The sequence below is a fragment of the Colias eurytheme genome, chromosome 10 (genome assembly GCF_061535395.1).
Source record: "Colias eurytheme isolate Ceu_HAF_F1 chromosome 10, ilColEury1 Martin Lab GWU primary, whole genome shotgun sequence".
NCBI classification, from domain to species: domain Eukaryota; kingdom Metazoa; phylum Arthropoda; class Insecta; order Lepidoptera; family Pieridae; genus Colias; species Colias eurytheme.
The window spans coordinates 2,971,309-2,996,279 of NC_142989.1; the positions used below are offsets into that span (position 1 = coordinate 2,971,309).

Genomic DNA, 24,971 nt, shown 5'->3' on the forward strand with positions numbered 1-24,971 from the left:
AATTACTGGATTGTCAGGAAAAAATCACTTTTAAACGATAAGACGCATTACATTATTATTGTTTGTTTGTTAGTGCAATAAAGTTTGATTCAATTATTTAATAAACTGTTCCTCCATAGACGAGCCACAAAGAGTGAGCAGCAGTAGATCCCAGTACGCGTACTTCGACCCGCGCTCCGGGTACCTCAGCGAACCGGAGGGCGGCGTTGGCCGGCTCGCTGCGGGCACGTGGAGCGACGCGTACGATAGCGATGCGGCAACAGCGCCTCGACGACGAACCGCTTCGGTGCAAGAGGAGCGCAGGAATGATATGTACATGTCGAATAACAAGTGAGTTTACTATGAAAATATCTGTAGGTACTGCAAGTACACGTACTTCGATCCGCGCTAAATATCTCAACGAGCTGGAGGGAGGCCGAATCTCTGCGGGATTTGCTTACAAATTAGTTGAATGCCTATTGGGTGTTCTGAATCAGTCCTTTCTTTTCAACCCTTCTTATATCTTTGATTTTAGATACAGCACATTGGCATCTACGAGAGCTAGTCAAGAAATACACAAAGCGCAGCCTGGGAAAATTGAAAACTACACGCCTGGTAAATCTTCCGTAGTGGACAAAGAAGCAAAACAGGTATTCTATTAACACCATTCCAATTAATATTTTAATGGGGTAACGTAAACCACATTCGTAATATTCATTATCATTTCCCTCATATGTTCTCTTAGCTATTGCCTATTACATATTTAGCGGGTATAATTATAAATAGAAGAGGTTCTAACAGCTTGTCCTAGTATTTAGAGAAACCCACAAGATTTTTTTCTTTTCTAGTGGTGGGACGAGGTCATGGACATTTTTGATGGGGTACGAAAATTTTTCATTATATTTATATGTGTATTTGTGATAACAACCCTCATATTGTTTTAATCTATTTAACAAAATTAGTGACCATTTTAGTTATCATATCTGATTCTAGCTAATTTATTTACTATCAAACTTTACGGATTATTTCGTATGTAGTTGTCGAGTTAAATATCATAACATGCATGGAGTCTTTAACCATCCATTAATTTTATAGCCCCTCGTTGCCAAAATTTATCTGCATTTCATTGTTACTTTATCACCATAACCATGACTTAACCAAGGCTTCCACCATTCTACCTAAATATTTCGTATAACTGAGTGTTTTAATTTCGCTTAACCGGATTGACCAATGAAATTGCTTAAATGTGATTAAACAAATGTATGAAGTTATTAATTCGAAGTTTTGTTAATAACGCTAAATCTACATGGATGTGACGCTGCTGGGGCACTAACAGTGGCTAGACGAGAATACCCCACTCCCACCTTACTCGACTTTGCTCGCTCGTGCCATACAGAAGAATGTAAGGTTTAACATGTTTGCATGAGGCATGCGCCTTCGGTGTTATTGCTTTGCTGGATGTACTTATTGTACAAGCTCACGTGTATTGTCAGTGTTAGATTGTATTGTGTATAGATACTGGAGTGAGTAGTTCGTTCTTAAGTAGGATTTCGAATTGTGGTTGAATGAGGTATTAAAGAAAAGCACAGTCGCTTCGGCAACGGAGTCAAAATAAATGATTTTAAGTGTGTGTGTACTACATGTTTCCTCTCTGAATATCAACAATTCCTTTTAATAACTCAGGCCCCGGAATGACAGACATAATAGAAAATCTATTGTGTCGTGGACCGATCGGGCCGTTCGAGGCTCAATGGGTTAAAAAGGAGATGATTTTTATGTTCAGTATGTGTAGTGGAGTAGGAAAATTTATTGTTAAACTTAAAAGAACCAGATGATAATTTATATGAAAAATATAATGCGAATTTTTAATACCTTTTGGACAGGATATTTTAAATGTTTTATCTTGCATTCAGTAATATTGGTAGAAAAAGGCGTATGAAGTCATGAATTTTGACCTGAGTTTCTTCTTAATTGTGTTGTAGGAAATAAATGGTTTATCTGTATAAGATTCTCGTATCATTTGAAGCATGCAGTACAATTTGAACTCGAATCCAACTTAATTAAACTTCATAGTTTAATTCATTTTCATATTATTTAAAATCAAAATTATTAAAACTGATTTCGAGTTTGAATTATTTTGATTCATCTTTTCATTTTTGTAAATAACAAATTGATGATTGAACTGTGTGTATTATTTTATGTTAGATGCGTTTGTATAATGTATATTGTTTTAGCATTAGTTAAATTACAACTAAATCCAAAAATTCTCAGTATTCTTTACAATATATCTCAAATAACTTGTATATCTTCTCTTTGAAGCATGATGTACCACCCTTTGACATGGTTGTATATAATTTTGCACTAGCATAAGCTGGAAGTTAAATATTGTTAGATTACTCAATCTTTCCCCAGTATAGGGACTGCTCTATGGAAACGTGATTTGAGACTTAAAAAAATACCCTGTAAATAAGGGTATTTTTACTTCTAATGTTTCGATAAGTCTACTCTAAGTTTTTTTGTAGACTTGATACAATATTCACACTAAAGAAACAATGGTTTTTCAGCAAAACATTTCAAGTACAACGTCGCTGCCTCCAAAAGAAAAGAGAGATATCACATCGACTATATTATCAAAGTCCAGCATGGCAAGGTATGTACTTTAAAATCATACTCAAGTAATTAATAAAAAAAAAAAAAAAAAAAAAATAATAATATTTATTAGCAAATTTTACATACTTAGTTCACAATATTGCTCTGCCTTCTGAACTAGGTTAATACCTGTGTCTCAGAAAACAGTGCCTTCCCTTATGAGTTCATACAAGTATTATAAAATACGTAAACAGAATATTCTAGTTACAGATTAATAACAATTAAAGAATAAAAATTACTAGTTAATTATAAATATAATATATATATATATGACGATACATGAATTGGACAGGTGGATAAGCGTGAGTATGTGTGTGTGTGTGTGTGTGTGTGTGTGTGTGTGTGTGTGTGAGAGTGTGCGTGTGTGTGTATGTGTCAGTGAGTGGAATATTATGATTAATTGTGTTTTTGATTTTGACACCTATTTAATAAAAGTGAAGAGACTTTCAGTTTGGAGATAATCCAGATTTTTGAGCCAGTTGATAATGAATTTTTTAAACCGATTAGTAGTCATATTTATTATTGCGCTTAAGTTATTAGTCGGGATTTTATTATATATTCTTGGAACAATGCAATTTAGCTGTCGTCTTGCAAAACTAGTTTTAGTTATAGGTACAGGGCACCGTAGTTTTCGTTTTCTTATTCGAGGCAGTTTGTGAGCTATTAAACGGTGATATCTTAGCAGAGCCTTCAGAACATAAATCTTACGAACTGAGAGAACTCCAGTTTGTACATAAACATCCGCTGTCGAGTGCCTGTATGGTAGGTGCATTAGAACTTTTAACACTGCCCGCTGTGCACGTTCAAGTTCAAGCATTATTGTTTTAGGGGCCCCACCCCATGACGTCACACAGTAATTTATTAAGCTCTCACACAGTGCTTTGTATGTTTGAGTAAGCAGTTTCTTATTCGCTACTGATCTCAGTTGCTTGAAAATGTAAATTAGCTTTCTAACTCTATTGCAAACATTGGTGATCTGGTCTTTCCAACACAATGTATCATCCAGAAGAACACCCAAATATCGTATACATGAAGCTCTTGTGAGTACTTTACAATTACATTTGCTCAAATACCTCCTATTACATGGAAATGTGTGAAGTTTTATAGATAAACTTGTGGATGGGCCGTAGGTCTTTGTCTTTGTGAAACAAAGGTATTTCGTTTTAGAGATATTAAGTGTAAGCAAATTATCTTCAAGCCAGGCTGTGACATTTTGCAGGCCTTTCTCAGCGTTACTGTGGGCTTCTTCCCAACTGTGACCGCGAAATAACAATACAGTGTCGTCGGCAAACATCTGTATGTCTGTATCGGTAGAAATTACTTCAGGGAGACTATTAATATAGATTAAGAAGAGGGTAGGTCCTAACGTGCTGCCTTGTGGAATACCAAATCTACATGATGAGGCATCACTTATATCGTTTTTAACCCTCACGTACTGCTCTCTGCAAGACAGATAACTCTGAAACCATTGATGAACATGACCGCGAACACCTAAGCTTTCCAACTTTGATAATAGTATCGGGATAGAAATTGTATCAAAAGCTTTTTTAAAGTCAAGAAATACACCAATAACTTTGTCCCCTTTATCTAGGTATTCATATACTAATGTCGTTAATCTCAATATAGCTTCTTCCGTGGATTTTCTTTTCCGAAATCCATATTGAGAATTTGTTAGTAATTTATTCTTTTCTAGAAAACTTGTTAGGCGATAATTTACTAGTCTTTCCAGAACCTTCGATAGAGTTGGAAGTAACGAAACAGGTCTGTAGTTGGTCACATCTTTTTTGTCCTCTGATTTATAAATAGGCGACACGATGGCTTTTTTAAAAATGTCAGGAAATTGGCCTTGTTCTAAACTCAAATTACACAAGTATTCCAATGGACCAATTAGAAATTCTTTTGCTTCTTTAATAAGCCTACTTGATATACCATCAAGCCCAGGAGCACTAGAAGCCTTTAATTCATTGATAATTTTACCAATTTCGTAGGAATCTGTAGGTACAAAAGACATTGAATGAATCATAGAAGTTGACGATTTAATTTGATTCGCGAGATCGTTTTCAGTCTTATGTAATATTTTTAATATCTCTTCAGCTAAACTCCCACCGACAGTTGTGAAAAAATTATTAATTTTGTTTAAAGACTCTTTAGTGTTACTACCAATCGTAAGAAGCTCCGTGGGTAAGTCATTCTTCACTTTCATATTACATACATCCTTTATAATATTCCATGTTTTCTTAATATCTTTCTCATTGTGTTGTAATTGCATTTGATAGTATTTTTGTTTTAAAGATTTGATTATTTTATTACAAGTGTTTCTATACTTTATATATGCGCTTACTGTTTCAATGTCGCTAGGTCTTAACTTGGCTTTTTTATGCAATTTGTCTCTCTTACGGATTGATCTTACTACTCCTGTTGTTATCCATGGTTTAAGAGGCGCCTTCTTTTTAGACAAATACTTAACCGTAGTGCACTCCTTAATAATTCCACTGATATTGTTTACAAGACACTCAGCACAATGATTAACGTCACGCAAAGAAAAATACTGGGTCCAGTCTATTAAACTAATCTTTTCCAATGCTAATGGGTAATCTAGTACTTGTATTGAAAGATCGGTTTTCAATCTTGCGATCTTGTTGTTTCTTATTTGTAGTAGAATAGGACTGTGATCTGTTAAGGGTGGAAACACCATAGTTTGCCATTCATCAGTCGTTTTAACCATAAAGTGGTCAAGACAATTGTTTAATCTTGTCGGACATGTTACACCCAATTCCAGACCATGAGAAGCTAAAATACACAAGTATTCGTTTAAATGAGCGCTTTGAATGTCGTTACAGATAGTATTAATATTTATATCACCTGTAAAAATTACGTGCTGCTGTTTTATTTCTTTAAGAATTGTATCCAATCGTTCTAAGTACGGTCGTGGATTTGTATAACAAGGTGGTCGATATGAACAGACAATGGAGTATTTATCAATGTTAAGAATCAAGCAATTACCATCCACCATTTCAGGTTCGGCGGAAACAGCTTCTAATGATTTCTTAACATATACTACCACTCCATCATTCTGATTCAAATATTTATTAGTATAATACACATTGTAGTCGATTAAGTTTGGTGGAGGAACACCTTCTTTTGACCAGCACTCAGTAAGAACAATGACCTCCATTTGTATGGGAAGCGTTGTAAGAAAAGCCGTCAATAGATCGAAGTTATGATGTATACTTCGTATGTTTATAGTAATTACATTAAAGAAATTAGAACCATTCCGTAAAAGTTGTTTGTTCTTGTATATTTCGTCAACTTGGATGCAATTCACTGAAACTGCATCCAAATCGGATATTATAGTGTTAAACGAGTCGAATTTTTCTAGATGTAGTACATTAGTTTCATATTATCATAACCAATTTTTTTTTTTTCGATGCTTAATCAATACAAAAAGCTGAAGTTGATCATATTTTAAGAAACACTTTATTAAAGGATTTATACATTCAAATGCTTGACTTTTTTGTGAGCGGTGTTGGATGTGAAGTAGTGTTTTGTATGTGTGGTGATTTATGTATGTAAGTTTGTTGTGATTACGTTTAATATCTACCCAATGCCATAATATCCCATGAAATATACATATCTTTGAATATATCATAAAAACTACGTTAAATACTAAACTTATAATGCTATTACTAAGAACAAAAAGTCATTTTACACTTAGTTTTTGAAGATCGCCTTCGCAGTCGATTCGAAACTGTTTGGAACCCTCAGATTTAAATTAATATAATTCTATACAAAACTTACATGATAGGAACTTTTCTAATTTATACTTAAAAGTAGTTATTTGTATTATGTATGTTAAAAATGAGTAGTAAATTTAAATAAGTACCAACTTATAAGTGTTTAAATGGAGTGTGAAAGTGATGTGCAAGTTCAATAGGATTCTTATGTAATACATTATTTAATTTTTTTATATTTATATAGTGTAATGTATTTATGAAGATAAAGGGTATCATTAAAATGTTGTATTTTCTTATTCACATAAACTTATTATAGATTTTATTAATATTCTTTAATCGGTTTTATTTACGGGAAAACAGGGACCTTATATATACCCATATAATAGTTTTACCTCGTAAACTTGCCCGACATTTTTTTATTTTTTCCAGTTAGCGAATTACAAATTACAAATATTCTCTAGGACCAGTTGGTTCCAAAATCTATGTATAATCTTATGTATACCTTAATGGAATCTGCAGTGTGAAACTAATAATAATGTAATATATTTATTAATAGGGCTTTAAAAGAATCTGGATACGAGTCGGACTCGACGCTGATCTTCAAGAGACGCGAAGACACGGAGGCGCCGCTGTCCCCAGCGGAACGCCGCGCGGCTTACAGGGACTTACAAGCTGGGGGCGAACCCCCATTACGGGGATTCAGGTCTCCAGCACCTCCTAGAACAGGTAAATTTATAAAAAAATGTTGTACTATCAATATATAATCGAATTTCATAAAAGACATTTCCTCTCAAATTGTTCTCATCTTTTTCAAAAACAAAAATTTATATTTTTTTTATCTAATGAATCCGTAATGTTTCCATAATAACTTTAATAGATTTGACAGTGTTAAACATTAGTTCTAATATTTTTGGGTACAATGAACCGTACGCTAGGATTTATCCTTAAAATTGTTTATTGGAAAATTGGAAGCATGAATATTTCGGTGGCGGTATAATGCTTACTTCTTTCTTCGGGATCAAATTTTTAACATCTATATACGACAATGATGCGTTTTTCAACATGTAATTATAACGGATACCACGCAAGGTCAATTTTGTAGTGGACACGTATAGATTGCTATGTGGGCTATTGTCAGACGAGGTCAAAACATAATTACTTTTATGATGCTCTATCTAACCGCATTTACTCTATAACAACGACCGCTTAAGGTAAGTTAGAATTTTACTTATATGCATGCTGGCTATTCTTTTAACTATATAATAAAGGTTCTGGGGACTTGGAATATGGCTGGAAACAAGGTAAACTACCGCATGTCTCTTTTACCTTTCACCTTATTTTATGACATTGTTTTACTCCAAAATAAAGCAACACATATAAACACGTTTTTTGAACGTTTCAAGCACAATTGTAGTTCCACATTAGACATAAAGGCTTTCACGTAATTTATTTATAACAGGGCACACACACGCCTAACGAACTAAGGAAGGAGTACTAATGACTTAAGATGGATGTTTCACAGAGGAATCTGAAATCGAATACATTCCAATATCGTCGACGTTGACTAAAATCAGAGTCCACAAAAAATCTCCAAGTCTGCATGAAGTTATCTGCTATCCTATAACAAGTATAACTACGGACTTTCTTAGAGATCAGAGTAAAAATGAAAAATATTTTGCTAAAGAAGAAGGATTAATACCTCCTCCACCGCCTCGAAGAATATCTTCAAGAAGTTGCCATACACTGAAACTTGTAACAGCAAAACCGAAGGCCGTATCTCCAAACCGTACAAAAGTACCTTCTAACGTAGATCTAATAAAAGAAAAAATAAGTAACAAACTAAATAGACAAAATACAGTAATTCTTAGACATCCGTCTGATTCTAAACTAAAAACACCAGTTAGAATTGCATCTTCGTCAGCACCTCCGGCTTTGACTAAAAATAAAAGCATTGTCAGTTCAGGTGTACAGAAATCTCAACATAAAACTATGGAAAGTGGCAGTAAAACGGTCGGTACAAGCAGCTTTGGCTCACCAAGAAAAACCATGTCCCCTATACAATACAACACAACATGTCGCAGTAGATACGGAGGGTCGTCAATAGTGATTGAAGGCGGGGCAGGTAGAAAAACACCTATAACAAATATATTGGATAAAGTTACACCCATTGATAAACTATGGGGTTCACAAAAAAGAAATGAAAGAATAGATATATCTAAATTAAGAGCTAAGAATGTAGAAAATGGTAAAATCACTTCATCAAGGACAGTTAGTAATAAACCTATAATTACTTCTACAAAATCACCCATATCTCTAGGTGTAACACATAAAAGCCGTGATATGGTCCGTACCTCGGAAAAAATTCAAAAACTGAAATTTGTGAATGCTTACACCCAATCTACACCTTGTTTGGTAAATAAAAAGGACGATCGTCAACACAAAATGAAAACCATTTCAAATGTTTCTAAATCATCATCAAACATTTGCTCACTGGTTAAAAAGTCGTCAAATATAAAATCACCATCAATTAATCATCTAAAAAAGAAAAAATCTCTGGAAACTATTACCATAAAACCCAAGAGTCCTAATCCTGGTCAATTAAATAAATATAAATATTATTCACCACAGAAATCTGCAAAAGACAGTAGTAAAAAGGATTTAACCATTTATAAAAACAAGGAAAAGTATGATGGAGACACATGTAGTAGCCAATTTGGAGACGACTTAAGTAATATGAGGAGGGTAGAAAATCCTAAAAATATTAACTCTAAAGAAATAGAAAAAACGCATGATGCTGTCATGACAAATTCATTTTTTCAAAACTTGTTTTGTAGAAATGTTAATTTTCCAGTAGTCGTAGATACAAGTGTTAAAAGTAACGTAAAAGAAAAAGCAAAATATTTTCTGTCACATCCAGATTATAATATAAATGCTCTACCTAGTGCCTTAAATACATATTTAATACACCGAAAGCCCGTATCTCTTTCGAAGTTTAAAATGTGGGATAAAACTTCAAGCCCTATCAGAAGTGAAAGCCCACGGTCAATATCTTGGCCGGGTAGAATGGATGGTAGAATTCGAAAATTCGAAAGTTTAGTAAACTATAGTGATAAGTTTGGATCCTCTTCATCATTATCTACAGTAAGAAGTAAGAGTGAACCTCCGGCCAACAAATTATATTTTTCTCAAACATCCCGACCCAAATCCCCTGTTGTAATATTTCATAGAAAAGATAATGATGAAACTCCACCAATAGAATATTACACTTCGATATGCAACAGTGATGCAACAAGTCCACGCAGTATTGTTTATACAAAGCCACAGAGAAAATCAATTTCTGCTCTCAACAAAAATGTAAAAAAAGGACCTGCACGATCAGGTGATATTATTCGCCCTCTTTCACCCCATGTTAATCATTTTTCGCATGAATATACCGATTCTAAAGCAGATTATCAAGAACAATTTACCCCATCTACAATTTTCTTTTCACAAACCTCAAGACCTGTTTCACCAAAAGTTGTGAAACAGCCTGCCAATCAAAGTAGAAGCCACTCTACCTCACCGATACCAATACGATCGCCATCGTACAGAAGAATTCACAGCGCTAAAACACAGCATAAAAGTATGATAGAATCAAGGCCACGTAGCGTTGATAGTTCAAATAAAGTAGATATATTACCTCCACTCAAATCTAAATCTAAAAGTGACACAATTGCTCAGTGTAACGATCCTGAATATGAGGAGTATGTATATGATATACAAAATGCAAAAAAAAGATCTGAAAGATTTCGTGAATTGAATAGATACTATTCTTATCTTGAAAGGGTTGGTGAACTCGAGAAATCAACTTCTATCAATGATTTGCGCCACAGAAAAAGAGATGAAGAAATTATTGACTTTGATAGATGGAAAAAAATTCGTGCTATAGAAAGAGCTGAAGAAGAACTAAATAATTTATATAAAAAACTTAAAATTGCTCAGAATGAAAAGGATTTCTTGTTTTATCCAAGAGATGTGAAAGATTTTCGATGGAATTGTGATAAAGAAAGAGGTCTCAAAGTAAAAGAAAAATCAGTTGAAGATCTAAAGGATGACTTTCTACAGAAATCATTATACGATTCTCATGACACAGACCAATTTTTATTAAAAGATGTATATAAACCTCTATGGAGAGGAACAAGTGTAGCAGAAACAGCAATTAATATAAACAGAAAAAATAATCAAAATGAGCCTGTTAAGTGCAACTCAAATGTTAAACACGTAAAACAAAGCAAAGAATTATCAATCGGTGATCTAAGAAAGAAAATTGGCATCGGTAATCGTCTTTGGAGTAGTTTATCTTTAGATCAAGTCAATGCGTTAAAAGACCAACTCAATGCCATTTATAGCAAAGAATTAGAGTCTAAATCTAATAAAAATTTAGATAAATTTACAATTGAAGTCAAAGGAGAAAGGAACAATTTTAACTCAAATTTACATGTCAGATGTAGCTCATTGAACAATACTAATTCTCCAAAAACAAATGAAATTACCAAATCAGAATCAATCGCGGGAATTTGTCCCGTTACTACAGATAAAGAAATTAAAAATAATGTCAATAAAATGCAAATGGTACTAAGTGAAAATGAAAAGAAAATTATATCTCAAACATTGAGTAAAGAAGTTATAAAAAGAATCAACAAAGAAACTACTAATCAATCGACAAATAATGAACCTAAAAAGTATGATGATGAATCATTAATTCAAATGCCAAATAACAAAGAAACAAATAATGTTTTAAATAAATTATTAGACCATAAAAGACATGTAATATATGCATCAGAAAAGGAAGAACCTACTCAATCTTCTGCTAGTGAAACGGAGACAGGTGGTTCTGATATATCTAACACAACAGTTATATACGTAGCCCCAAAAAAAGAAGTTAAGAAAAAGGTAGAATATTTTGAATCTGTACAAAATATGCCTACTAAGGATAGCATTCTAAATAGTACAGAAAGCAAAGCATCCCAAGGAAATAAAACTTTATTAGAAATAAACAAAGAACAAATACCACATTCACAATCATGTACGAACATTAAGGAACTTTTTGGTGAAAGCGAGAAAAATAAATTTTTATCATTGCCTTTAAAACCTGACCTACATTCAAGATCACCTTCGCCTTACTCAGAGTTATACATAAACGATCGACGTACGCCTGACACGCTACGTTGCTCTAGTGACGAGACAATCTGGCGAAGTCGAAGCCCGTCGCCCGATACGGAACGATACTGGCAAGCTTACTTTAAACTGGCGCGTGTTGGGGAAGTTCGCCGTCTAGCGCGACGCTTCGATTCACCCTCCATGGTCGGAGGATTAAGACGACATCGTAGCAACCCAGAAATAACTAGAAATGATATTACAAACTGCCTTTGCACCGAGAAATTAGGAAAACAAAGCGAATCGTGTAAAACATCATTAACAGTAGCGCGAGTACCTCTTAGGTCGAAAAATCGCTTTATGCCTCACATTGACATAATATCAAAATTGGCCGCGCTTCGGAGGCGAACTACTCCACGTTCTCGTTCGGCTGAAGAAGCGTTTGAATGTCGGCCTGGAGAAGTAGAAAGAATTCGAAAAAGGTTCGAAGTTATGTCCATTCTAGGTCAAATCTATAACTCTGCCCCTGATGTGAGTGAATTGAAAGATATAGCACCATATTTGGAAGGATCTTGGATTGCACATCAATATCCAAAACCGAGTGATAACAATAGATCTATTGCGGACCCGAAAACTTACGTTCGAGGTCGATTATCACCTGTAAAAAAGGAAATTAAAAAATCAGTTTTCAAGGAACCATTGAAACTAAGTTCTATTTTAAAAAGTGATACAATTGAGGGCCAGCAGTTTGACCCGTCAGTGCACCGGCCGATCAGCCGCTATGAGCCACCCCGTGCGCCACCCCGCCCACCACCAGCTGAGTGGCCCTACAAACTAGCATCGTTTGTCACACCACGAAACACAGTCAAATTTAAAGGTTAATATTTTATTTTTTTATGTTTTTGATACATTCAATTAACTATTGTTTAATTTTGGAGTTAATCGATGTTCGTTTTTATTTTTCATTTCATTTGTTTGTGGAGATTGCCATAAAACTTATTAGTTACGGTTTATCTCTTATGTTTTTCAACCATACCATCATATTTTATTATATTCTGATAGAAAACGATTCTGCCCCGGAGCCACCGCGTCGAATGCAACACAGCAGCATCTCCGATTCAGGTAATTTTTGCATTTATTTTTAATTTTTTAGCTATAGCCAACTTAATACTATTTATTATTTTATTTTAATGAAAACTATAACTTTTAAAATTATGTTAATAGCTCCTACATTTATTTCATTCACACTTAGAAAGCGTTTATTTTTTTTTTATATACAGGGTGTCCCACTGTCGGTATACTAAGCTCAAAGGAGGTTATAGTTTTGCATACGCTGAGTACGTAAAAAATAATTAAAAAATTCCAGACGCATTTTTTTTTCAAATAGATGAATTCTTAAAACTCTATGTGTACACCCATAACAAGCGAGCCGCCCAACTTTGCCACCAGCACGTGAGCTATCGTTTAAGATTATGTTTTCATAGATAAAATGCTCATATTAGAGAAGCGGTATATGCCGGCTACGCGAAGCTAGAGAAGAAAACATGGATTTTCAGGAAAAATTTAGCAAAAAATTTTGGACGTAATTTTTTTTTAAAGTATTTTTTACGTGATCAGTGTATGCAAAACTACAAGTTCCTTCGCGCTTAGTATACCAATAGTGGGACACCCTGTATATAAGCTGTAATATTTAAATAGCAATTAAATATTTACTAATTATAATGATAATAATAAACCACATTTCATTTAAAAATGTTTTTGTATATAACAATAGCTGAAAAGATGTGTAAAAACGTAGGAATTAGGAAAATGTTGTAATTTTTCTAGTAGGCAAGCAATTACGTCTTATTATAAACCATAAGAATGAAACAATAGTCTTTGTTAACTATTGATCTGTCTATTCTTACTTTAGAAGTGAATGTGTGTGGTTTTGGCCATTATTTTCATATTCTTATACCAATTATTATCTACATAATATCAAGATCATTAAAGGCCGACAAGATATTTACGTCACTGAATTCGTCAGAGTTTAAGGTCACCGAGGCAGTTTTTTCGTTTGTAAATAGTGCGCCACGCTTCCTTATTGAGATCGGTTCTATTCGGTGGAAATATAATAAATAAATAGTTTCTTGGTGTTTTAAAACTTATCTCTTTGACATTATCTAACCTACGTATTAAGTACTGATAGTCGCTATCTACTCAACCGGGTTCAGTTTCGCGCTATCCGTGTTAAAATCTAGCCAAGTAATGAAATAATACATTAAAATGAATTTGAGTGACCGAAACAATAGTGCGAGTGCAAATATTAACTTACGAGATGACGATGGATTTTATAGTGATGTTCCGTTATCGGGATCTTTGTCGAAGTCCTTGTTAGCGCTAAATAAATACGTCAAAAAAAATTTACTATACGATGACAGTGAAGACCCAGAAGAAACGAGTCAAAATGATGGTGCATATTTTTCTCAAGAAAGTACTCCAAACGACTCAGTGGTGAAAAGTGACACAGAAAGTGTGACAAGTCATGAACGTGTTGTGCAAAATAATGGCACAATCATTATTACTAAATATACAGTTACTTGCGAATCGCTAAAAGATGCTACAAGTGATCCTACAAAACAAACAGATGATTATAAATTTCAACAACTTCTTGATAATTCAAGTTCTATTAGTCACCGAGATTCTTTATCATCAAATTCCTCAAGTATTTATACAGCATTAAATAAAAATGAAAATGATGTCCATTTTTCACATGAGAATGCAGTATCTAAGTTGAATCTGGAGGGTGAAAAATGTAAAGAAGATGACATTTTAAACGAAAATTCGGACGATACCACTGTAAACATTCGAAGACACACAGTTCATTTTCAAAATGAAACTGAATCAACATACGTGAATAACAAACCAGAATTGGAACACGAGGGTGAAAACATTACAAAAAATGTAATTTTACGTGAAAAGACTGGTGAAATGGTAGTAAACCCACAGCGGCATACACTCCATGATTTCACAAACTGGGGCAACAGGACAGACAAATATCCAGATGTATACGCTCCATTGCCTTTTAGTAAGTACGCCCAAGCGTTGCGTGATCGTTATCATTTACTCTTTAATCAATAAACGTTAGTATTGAGGGAAATTGTTACTCCATAGTAGGGAACGTCTATAAATCTAATAACATCATTAATTGACTGTTTTCGTGTTGCAATTTTTTTTAAACTAAAAAGTCCCAGGCTAGATCGTATGTAGAGGTTACTTTAACGGTAATTATAATTAATAAAAAAGTTCCGCATGTGACGTATTAAATACGACTCTACATTCTTCTTTCTAAATTAATTTGTCTACCTTTTTATGTCCTTAACCTATATTATTATAATTGGCTCATAATCGTATGTATCACATTAAATAAAATCGTACCAAAATTACAACCGACCATGGTTCACGGTAGTAGCGGAAATCCTAACGTTTTTTTTAAGAGTTAACGTGTGTAATGTAGAGCAACATCGATGTTGGCAGTTATTTTCATAGATATTTCGATATTTTTAGGTTTGAACTAAAATTTAATGCGTTGCTCCCAAACTATCAGATAATTTCAACATTGTTACACTCATTGTGATTCATAAACAATGCACATTAACTTCTGATAAATACTAAGATTCGATGCACACATTCCATGAACATAGGTGATAATCATTTAAGTAACGATATCTTTATTATTGCTACGTTGCTAATTATAATCATTATTTATTAAAATGTTCTTGAAATTATATTAAGTTTTTCGATTCGCACTTGTATATTTATACCCCTACAGAAAACTAAATGTTATATGAATGTTTGCAATAGCCATGAAAATAAATTATCAAAAAATAGAAACAGCCTTAGGTCGAGGCTAATGTTCAAAAATGGAATTAAACAACAAAATGAAATTATAGAAACCAAAGCTTAATTCTCTTATCTAATATTTACAATCTCATTTCGGGCTCAGATTTTTAGCGTTTTATTTCTACAATCGCACGACTCGACTGCAATAAAAGCAAAATCCAAGCGAGATCTGTTTGATGGCTGACGATAATCGCCTAGCATAGCGACCATTCGCAAATGTTTGTCGTGAAAATAAAACCATAAACGCTTGATGCTTGATCATTGATGGCGACATGATTAACTTTGGCGGGAGAGGATGAAAGTGAACGTGATCACTCGTCAGTCATCGGCCCGGTGACAAACGGACCGGACGGATAAGTGATATTTGTGAACTTGTGGTCTACTGAAATGGGAATACTGAAACAGATAAAAAAGATCGCGACGAACGGTTTGTTGAAGTGCCTTTTTTACTATGTATATAGATGCCAAAAATATTTTAAAAAAGTTTTCTATTCATGTTTATGTTAAATTTTATTCTGTTATTGTTCTGTACTGTGTTAATACTTTTTATTAAGATAATATTATAGTTAATGGTTTAACTAAAAACGTTAATACGCAAGGTTTAAAAAAGGGCAATCTAAGCCATTAAAGACAAATTGTGTAATCAATACCAAAGCTGATTGAAAAATACGCGTCGAATAATTGATACTGTCTCTGGATTAAGTAGTTGGATTAGCAAACTCTATTGCATGATTAAAAATATTTTTTTTTTTATTAAAATATTATTACCAACTAAGCACCATTTAGAAAAAGAGAATAGCATATTAAAAAAAACTTCCATCGTAAACATTGCAATAACTATTCTTTAATAATCTCCAAAGTCGAGCAAAGGGTCAAAAACGACTCATCTTAAGCTTAGGAAATAACCATTCTGTTATCATTGTATCCTCTTCAATGAATATAACCTTTATTGTGCTCTGTACACAATTTATTAGTAACCGCAGTTCATATTTCAAGCAGTGAAATATTATCCCACGATAACTACTAAGCAATAAGAGATCTCATAAATTATATATTATTTGCAAAGAGAATCAACATAATTAAGTATAGTACTAAATCTTAAATTTACTGCTATATGTTGTGTATAACGAGAACTCTCCTTGCCAGGAAAAATAAACTTTAAACATTCCCTTAAATAATATTCCTCTTATACAGATAACAAACTGGTGTTACCGTCGATTGTGATTAACTAAAATACAAAACAAACAGAACATCCCAAGATTGTAATCAAAAAGAGAGATATCATTTTCCAAAGCGAATTTACTTCTCTTCCTTAGCTCTACCATGACTCTACCATGTAGTCTCTACTCTATAATGCAGTCGAACCTATTCTTCGCTTCCTAAACGAAACATTTCTCATATAACAAATCAAATATATCATATTATGTACCGTGTTTTCCAATTATTGTCATTATCGACATGAATCCCATAAAATAGACATTGTAGGCGTTTCGAGACTTCATTTAATGTGTTTAACGATTTCCATACACGTTCATTTCAAGTACTTGATGCGAGAAACTCGTGTTTATGTAAGTGAGCACGTGCTAGACATACCTAACTACTCAGAGAAAGTTGAGTTGTGGGCAAATGTTAAGGGATTTCCCTTTATATAAGAAAAACTTGCAATGACCGTTTTCAGCTACTGATTAGAGAAAACAATATTTATATAATAATGCCCTCAATATAAGGTCAATGATACAACAATTTCTATAAAAAGAATAAAGTTTCAGTTTCGAAGTGTGTTTCCGATTTTCAAACTTTTATTAAATAATAGCAGAGGTTAATTCGCATCATATTAATATGTGTATAACGGGGGCATTCAAATTATGTAAGTAAAAATGCAAATTTATAGCTTTAATACTTAGTACCTGTTATTAATGCGAAACATAATTCAAATGACTATTCGATCTCATAATTATTCAAAATTAGTATTTCATCATCTGTTTGTCACTACTGACCGATATTAAGTATTTTATAATTATATCTGTATACCCACTATATACCTAATAATTAGATTAAGCAAGAATTATTTTTTATAATTTTGATACATATAGGTATGAATAAATAATATTTAATGTACGTTACATAATCGATTATTATAAGAAGTGCGTTTTAAAGCCATATAACTATTGCCGTCTTCGTAAGTCAAGGATTACCTTCATAGTCTTCATACTCTAAGATTTAATGCTAATTTCCTTATAAATATCATTATTAATAATAATATGTATTTACCTACCTGTTCTCTTTTCCGTGTCAGATTACATAAAAAAGAAAAAAATATTTTATATACATTTGATGTTGATAGAATATAATATTTGATACCTAAAAGTAATTCTGAGGTCGAAAAGAGTCGATATAGAGTCGATAACCTAGTTACCTACATAGCCAAAAATTATTAATACTTATATATATCCATAACGGGCTATAAAAAAGCATCGCAAAGAACCGTCTAAAATTCGCTTTTAATACAAACAGCGTTAGATGAAAATCAACAGCGTGTCAAGCTTTTCGTTCCGACCTACTTCCGACATAGTAGTTATCGTAGTACATAAACCGGTTTACTCTGATGTGTTATATTACGTATCGTCACATAATCATACGAAATATCGATGTCTGTTACAGCACCGATCGCCGATGTTTCCGTTGACTTTCACTCTTCTAAGTAATTCATTAATGACGTAAAGTATCATTTTTATTTACCATTGTTGTAATCATTATGAAATTAATTGCCTAATCTGTATTGTTTTCGGTCTGCTAAGCAGCGTTTATTGATACTTGATCGGTTTTCAAGTAAAGATAGAGTTGCTAAAATAACAGCTGTAATATCAACTAAAACTTAACTAGAACATTTTATTTTGTCTATGCTAACTTCCAGTTAACTTACAAAACAGACACAAGTTATGTTGAATTGATGTGTTGGTTATTATTTAATTTAATTTATATAAATAAAATATTTTAAACTATTTTACGTCGAACTTATTAAATAATTTTCTTTTGTTTTTTTTTGGATATGCGTCTACGAACACTAGCTTATCAATAATTCACACAAAACGATTATAACTGTTTATAATAGACCTTAATACCTTTAAGTATCACCCCACACCTTCAACTACATGATACCTTCATGATACTTACAATTTCTTAAAAATGGGGATCCTACCAAAAAACAGTTGTTGCAGAATCTCCAACTATTTACGTAAATGTCTTAAAAATAGTTTAAAATACAAGAACTATATTTTATCTCCATCTATTACTTAAGTATTTTAAAAATCGTTTAAAATACATAATCTAACTCCACAATTCCTTCCAGAATCTCCAAGCCGGCGCTACGTAGAAAGCGACGTGAACATCCACTACCGATGCCCGGTGCGGCACGACCCGCTGCCGCTCGTCCCGGAGCGCGAGCTGGCCAGGCAACAAGCGGAGCATATGAAACAGCTTTATCGAGAGCAGAAACGGAATAAGTATTTACAGGTGCGTATGATTTGATGATGATTATGAGCAAAAAGTTATAGTAATTTGCAGTTGAAAAGCTGGATAAAAGTGACCTAAAAATATGAGTTTGGTATGAACATGAGCTAAATGTGAAATAAAAAATTAAGTTAGGAGTGTAGAAATACTTGATGATCGATTTTTCGGTAATAGTCGATTTTGATCTAATAAATATACTGTAGGAAAATGGCGATTCAAATAAGATTTAGATAGTTTTTGTGGTGGAATTAATAACTACAAAAACTTATAAATTAACTTAAAAAGGAAAGTGTATTTAAAAGATAACATTGATGTCGATTCGCGTCGTATAAAAATAAAAACTCTCAAATTTTACTAAATACTAATAAAAACTGTCCAAGTTTTGTTGTAGGTATTATTATAAAATCTGAATGTACAATAAAAACAGACTGTATTAAGAGCAAATCGAGAAATTAAAACGAATATAAACTTAATGAAAGCCTTTCACATACTTAAAACAGAAAAACCAAAGATTTTCGTGATAAAATTCCAAGAATGGGTGAACGGAAAATTGCGATTATCTTGCCAGTCAACGGTTCTTAGATAATGTTCTCTTTAATCTACTTACGGAACCCACACGCTATTTAGTTTGATCAATATCTAATTACGTAGGGAACTTTAAATAACAAATTGACGTAAAACTGAATATAAGTAATCGTTTGATTTTAATAATAGATAATACTTAATAGGTATCCACTACTAGACGCTTGCCAGATCTACCTCAGTATACTGAATTATTTTAAAGGGGAGATATCGTATAGAACTGTATTTTGTATAGCTTTAGGATAGCAGCAATTTAATCATATAAAATTATTGCACATTATAATTTATAATTTAAGTAATATTTTATTATATAAGTTTAAAAGCACCCCTATTCTTAAACTTTGTTGATTCTAACAATTTGATTCTGAATTTGATGTCAATATCATTAAATATTGTCGTATTTGGTTGCACAGAGACATAATTCTATTTGTTTTTTATACCTGGTACCTTGGTAACTATGTTAATACCGTGTGGTTAAATATAATATGGTATCTTATTACATTCTGCGTTTATCAGGGCGTCCTATTGTGGCATTATAATGAAAGAACTGGAGGATCCATTTCGCAGGCCAAACCGTTATGTGAGATATTTTATTAAATTGCACTATTTTAAAATATAATATTATTGAAGATATGAACTTGGCGGGTTATTTTTCTATGCATCCCTTGTAGAGCAATACGGAAAATACAATAGTACCTACCTTAACGTAATTTCGGAATACTTAGATTAAAAAAAAAATGTTTGTAGGGGAAGATGGTTATAAGGAAAGCTATTTTCCTTGTTAGTTTTCTTTTCATTGCATATTCATGCAAAGGTTATTTTACTATTCGTTTCTATAACATTTGATACAACAGTTCTTATATTCTGCAATAGCAAATAGTTTTATGATATCCAAGGAATGAGAGGTCACGTCTCAAGTTTATTGATAACAGAATCTTATTACGTCATATAGAATGTATCAAGAACACTCTACTGCAAGTAGGTACAAGAAAAGTAGATTTTTATAATTATCCATATTAGCTTTATCAAAATTCTAAGTAAGATCAAACACAAATATAAATAAAATCTTCAGTTCTTTGAGAATATAAGAAATAGTTCATAAAAATTATAGTTTCAATTAAATTCTGAAAAAATAAGCACGACAATGTAGGCAAGAATTTCGCAAATGCTGCGTAAGTATTTATTTCAGTTTCTTTCATATGATTTTCCTAAAGTATGTAAAAAATATAAAATTCTAAATAAAAATACTTATTATGATTATATCCTGAACGCGGGGTAGGTATGTTAAACATTCAATGAAAGTAGATAAAAGATAAAAATGGGTACTTGCTTTATCTATATTATCATAATTATAAATTATATTTCGCAACAACACTGTCTATAACTGTAAAAAATCTGTTTTTCTGAATAAACTTCTTAATAAATCTATGAATAAATACATAACTGGTTATTAACCTTGACTCAAAAAGCCTTGAATAAGCAAAATCGGTGAACAAATTGTCAAATTCCACGGCATTCCATTCATACTATAGATCAGCTTCCATTATAAATTCTTTTGTTGCCGATTATCACGGAAAATATTAACTAGAGCCTCAGTTCAAGATAAAATCAGTTCGCGTTAGGTGGTTTATCAGTACTCCGTTTTCAGGTATTATTACGAATTATTTATTTCATTTTAAATGCCATACTTAAACATGTAGTAGTCAATTAGACATAGAAATTTATAATTCACTGCATTCATAATTTTAATAATGATAACCTACATAATATTACCTATGTATTGCGTTTATCAAATTGTTCCATTATACTTTGCATATAAATATAACTAGTATTGAAATAAGTGTGATTGCAAAGGTATCGTTAATTTTCAGGAGAATGACTATCACGACATCGACATACAAGCGTTCGATGCATCTATAAAGGTTAAATACGAGTGGACATAACCGTTTGTTTCTCTATTAACGTGCTATGTAACATTTTCGGCTGTACTCATTGGCATTTTATCAAAATTCTAAAACTCTTCCATTGTTTAGCATGCATTACCTTATGTGTATCATTTTATCTTTAAGCCCACTGTAAAATTACTATTTAAATATATTTTATCCAGGAGCTTCAAGACATGCAGAATAGACGTCATCAGGACAACTTCATGCCTTCACAGAAAACAGTCGTACCTCTGAATCGTTATGACGAAGCAGATAGAATTATTGCCAGAGCATTATACACATTCAATGGTCAAACGTCCAGAGAATTGAGCTTCAGAAAAGGAGATATTATTCATGTAAGACGGCAGATAGATAACAATTGGTACGAAGGCGAAATTCATGGCAGGGTTGGACTGTTCCCGTACAATTATGTCGAGGTAAGTTTTGTGACCTAGATGAAACGGTTATGATAAACATTCTTATCAGATAATGATTAACCAAAAAACATAGTAGTAGAGCGCTCATATTATATCTATCTCTATATACCTAATTTCAAATTAGATCATACGAATTGAAATATTATTATGCGTAGAAGGATCACTTTCACGGTGTATACTTACTTATTCCAACATTTTATTATGAAAATTAATATAACTAGATACTTGCAATACGAAAATTTTACCGAATAAAATTTATTATAAGTATTAAATTACTTTTCAGCTATTAAAAGGCGATGTAGCCCAATCACCGAAAAAGCCCTTGATCCTAGAAGGTCGAGCTCGAGCGAAATTCGATTTCACAGCGCAAACTAACCTCGAATTACCGCTGAAGAAAGGAGAATTAGTGGTTCTCACTAGGCGCATAGATCACAACTGGTGGGAGGGTAGACTTGGAAATAAAACCGGAATATTCCCCGATAGTTACGTAACTATACTACAGGAACCTAGTCAAAGTAAGCCTGGTAAGTGTCAATGTAGAACAATAGACCCATAGACCATAGTTAATTATTGCGAAAAGAAAGGACTTTTAACTTTATTAATTTAAATGGATGTTTCTCATCATATACAACTATCTGTTCTCTCTATAAATAAATTAGCGGTCCGCCCCGGCTTCGCCCCTGGTACCATGTTTAAACCTATCCTATCTCTCAAGTTGGATCGAACTGCACATGGTGTGCGAATTTTATTATAATCGGTTAAGTGGTTTAGGAGTCCATTGAGGACAAACATTGTGACACGAGATTTATATACAGGGTGTCCCACTTTCGGTATACTAAGCGCAAAGGGACTCGTAGTTTTGCATACGATGAGTACTCAAACTCAAACTCAAACTCAAACTTTCACTTTTACCGTGGTTTCATAAAACCACACAACATTTTTTTTTTCAAATAGAGGAATTCTTAAAATTCCATATGTACACCCCTAACAAGCAACCCGCCCAACTTTGCCACCCGTACGTGAGCTATCGTTTAAGATTATTTATTCATAGACAAAATGCTCACATTAGCGAAGCGGTATATGCCGGCTACGCGAAGCTAGAGAAGAATACATGGATTTTAAGGAAAAATTTAGCAAAAAATTTTTCACATTATTTTGTTATTTAAGTATTTTTTATGTGATCAGTGTATGCAAAACTATAAGTCCCTTCGCGCTTAGTATACCGAAAGTGGGACACCCTGTATATTAAGATAAAAACACACATTCATAGATTTTACAAATAAAATTCATACGTAAAATTTCAGAACCACAGCCAATCCTATCAACGGCTAAGCCAGTAGCATCTCCCGCAGCGCACGGGCTCGTGAACGGCGACAAGCGCAGTCTCGGCGCTCACAGTTACACGCCACAACCGAACAGCCCCGCGCTTGGCAACGCGCCGCCTGCTACACAACCGCTCCTAGGTAAGTCGGTTGTTCTAGAATGTTCTCGAATGTTCTAGCAGCTACATCGTATACCACTTCTTTATAACGTTTGCGGTCTCGCGAGAATAGCAGCCTTGCCGCAACCAAACAGCCCAGTGCTCGGCAACGCACCGCCCGCCACGCAGCCGCTGCTAGGGAAGTCGGTTGTTCTAGAACGTTCTAGCATGTTCTCGAATGTTCTAGAAGCTTGGGTAATGATGCGGGCTCGTGAACGATGACGAGCAGTGGCGTGCATTCCATAAAGACATAAAGACACTGCCTAGTGCCTACCCTACCATTTACCAAACTCTGATCAATATTTAATACTTATGCATAAATGAAATTCACAGCGTCATTAAATTTTATTAATTGCGCAATGTAGTTATGAAATAAAAATATATTTCAAATATATTTTAGATCCATCTATCGGTATTTTGGTAGCATTATTATCTAATTTCTATAACACCGGCTCGGCTCAAGTCACTATTCATGCGCTGCACTAGCGCCGCCACAGGACCCAGTACGTCACGGGACGGCAAAGACACAAACTATCCGTGTCTAAGTTTTTATATGTGTGCTCTGCTTGTCTACGCATATTTTATATGTGTGCGTGCCTATAAACACGGCACACTGATGTAATAAAACCACGCACACAAACACACAAGGTAGGCAGTGTCTTTTTACGAAGATATACGAATTAGGTACGAACCGAATTCGGAACTACATCGAAAGTCGAAACTGAAGTTGAATATGCGACCAATTTAAGAAGTGTGATAATGTATACAATTTTGTAGCGGTAAAGACCATCTGCAAATAGTATCATTATTCGTTTGTTTTGTTTTGGAAATAACAAACGTTTACTTTGAGGTTAAATAATTTTGTTTTTTGAGAAAATTAATAATGTTTACTACGACAATTTGCAAGTGAAGTGTTTTGAGAGTAACTAAATAGATTATGTACCTATATCATCAGTGTATTTTGTAAGATAATAAGGCATAGGTACCTAATTTAACGAAAAATTCTTATTTTTGTTTTATGAATAAACTTATCAAACAGAGAGTGATAGGAAAAAGGCCGATCTATAAATGGATCTATACCGGAATTTGTAATACACAAAGGTAATAATTAAATAATAATTAGTTAATCATTAATTACATAATATAGAATACTAGTTAGGATATCATACCTACTTTGACAATTATTTTATAGAGGTAAAACTGTACATTATAGGGCGTGGAATTTGGGGGTAGTGGGGGGTGGAGAGAGGGGGGGTGGGTACTAGGAACTTCCCCTGTAAAGGGGGGGGCGCGAAAATTAATAGTTTTCGAGATATTTACAAATTAAGTTTTGGTCCGCCTAAAGCAAAGGGGGCTCAAAGTAAGGACTTAGAAAATTTTTGATCTAAAGTGAAAATTGTATAGGAATCATAAAATACATAATTTTTATTCAAAACGCTAAAATAAGCATGTTTTATAAAAAAACTTTTTCTCTAAAATAAAAAATGGCCGAGATATTCGCCCTCAAAGATTGATGATAAAACCTAACCCTTTCCCTATCTCCTCATGTCTTTTTTATATTGTGTCAGACACTGCCTTAGCTCCGGCGCTACGGGAAGTGCAGCCCTTCCGCCCTTGCGTGACAAAGCACGGTCCACTACTCCACTTCGCAGCTTCA

General features: G+C 33.4%; 1 protein-coding gene across 11 annotated transcripts in view; it reads left to right on the forward strand.

Moving 5' to 3' along the window:
- The window catches only part of LOC149905061 (uncharacterized), a 131,621-nt gene that overhangs the window by 100,277 nt on the left and 6,373 nt on the right, over positions 1–24,971 (forward strand). For 6 of the 11 annotated variants that reach the window (XM_090106120.1, XM_090106121.1, XM_090106116.1 and 3 more), the window contains 12 exons: positions 120–330; positions 515–629; positions 828–860; positions 1,316–1,381; positions 2,544–2,629; positions 6,919–7,088; positions 7,885–12,375; positions 12,561–12,620; positions 18,730–18,893; positions 21,580–21,834; positions 22,118–22,358; positions 23,139–23,297. In XM_090106120.1, the coding sequence (XP_089962246.1) occupies positions 120–330; positions 515–629; positions 828–860; positions 1,316–1,381; positions 2,544–2,629; positions 6,919–7,088; positions 7,885–12,375; positions 12,561–12,620; positions 18,730–18,893; positions 21,580–21,834; positions 22,118–22,358; positions 23,139–23,297 (6,051 nt within the window). The remainder of the gene's footprint in view (positions 1–119; positions 331–514; positions 630–827; positions 861–1,315; positions 1,382–2,543; positions 2,630–6,918; positions 7,089–7,884; positions 12,376–12,560; positions 12,621–18,729; positions 18,894–21,579; positions 21,835–22,117; positions 22,359–23,138; positions 23,298–24,971) is intronic. The other 5 variants (XM_090106117.1, XM_090106123.1, XM_090106118.1 and 2 more) reach the window with 5 other exon arrangements.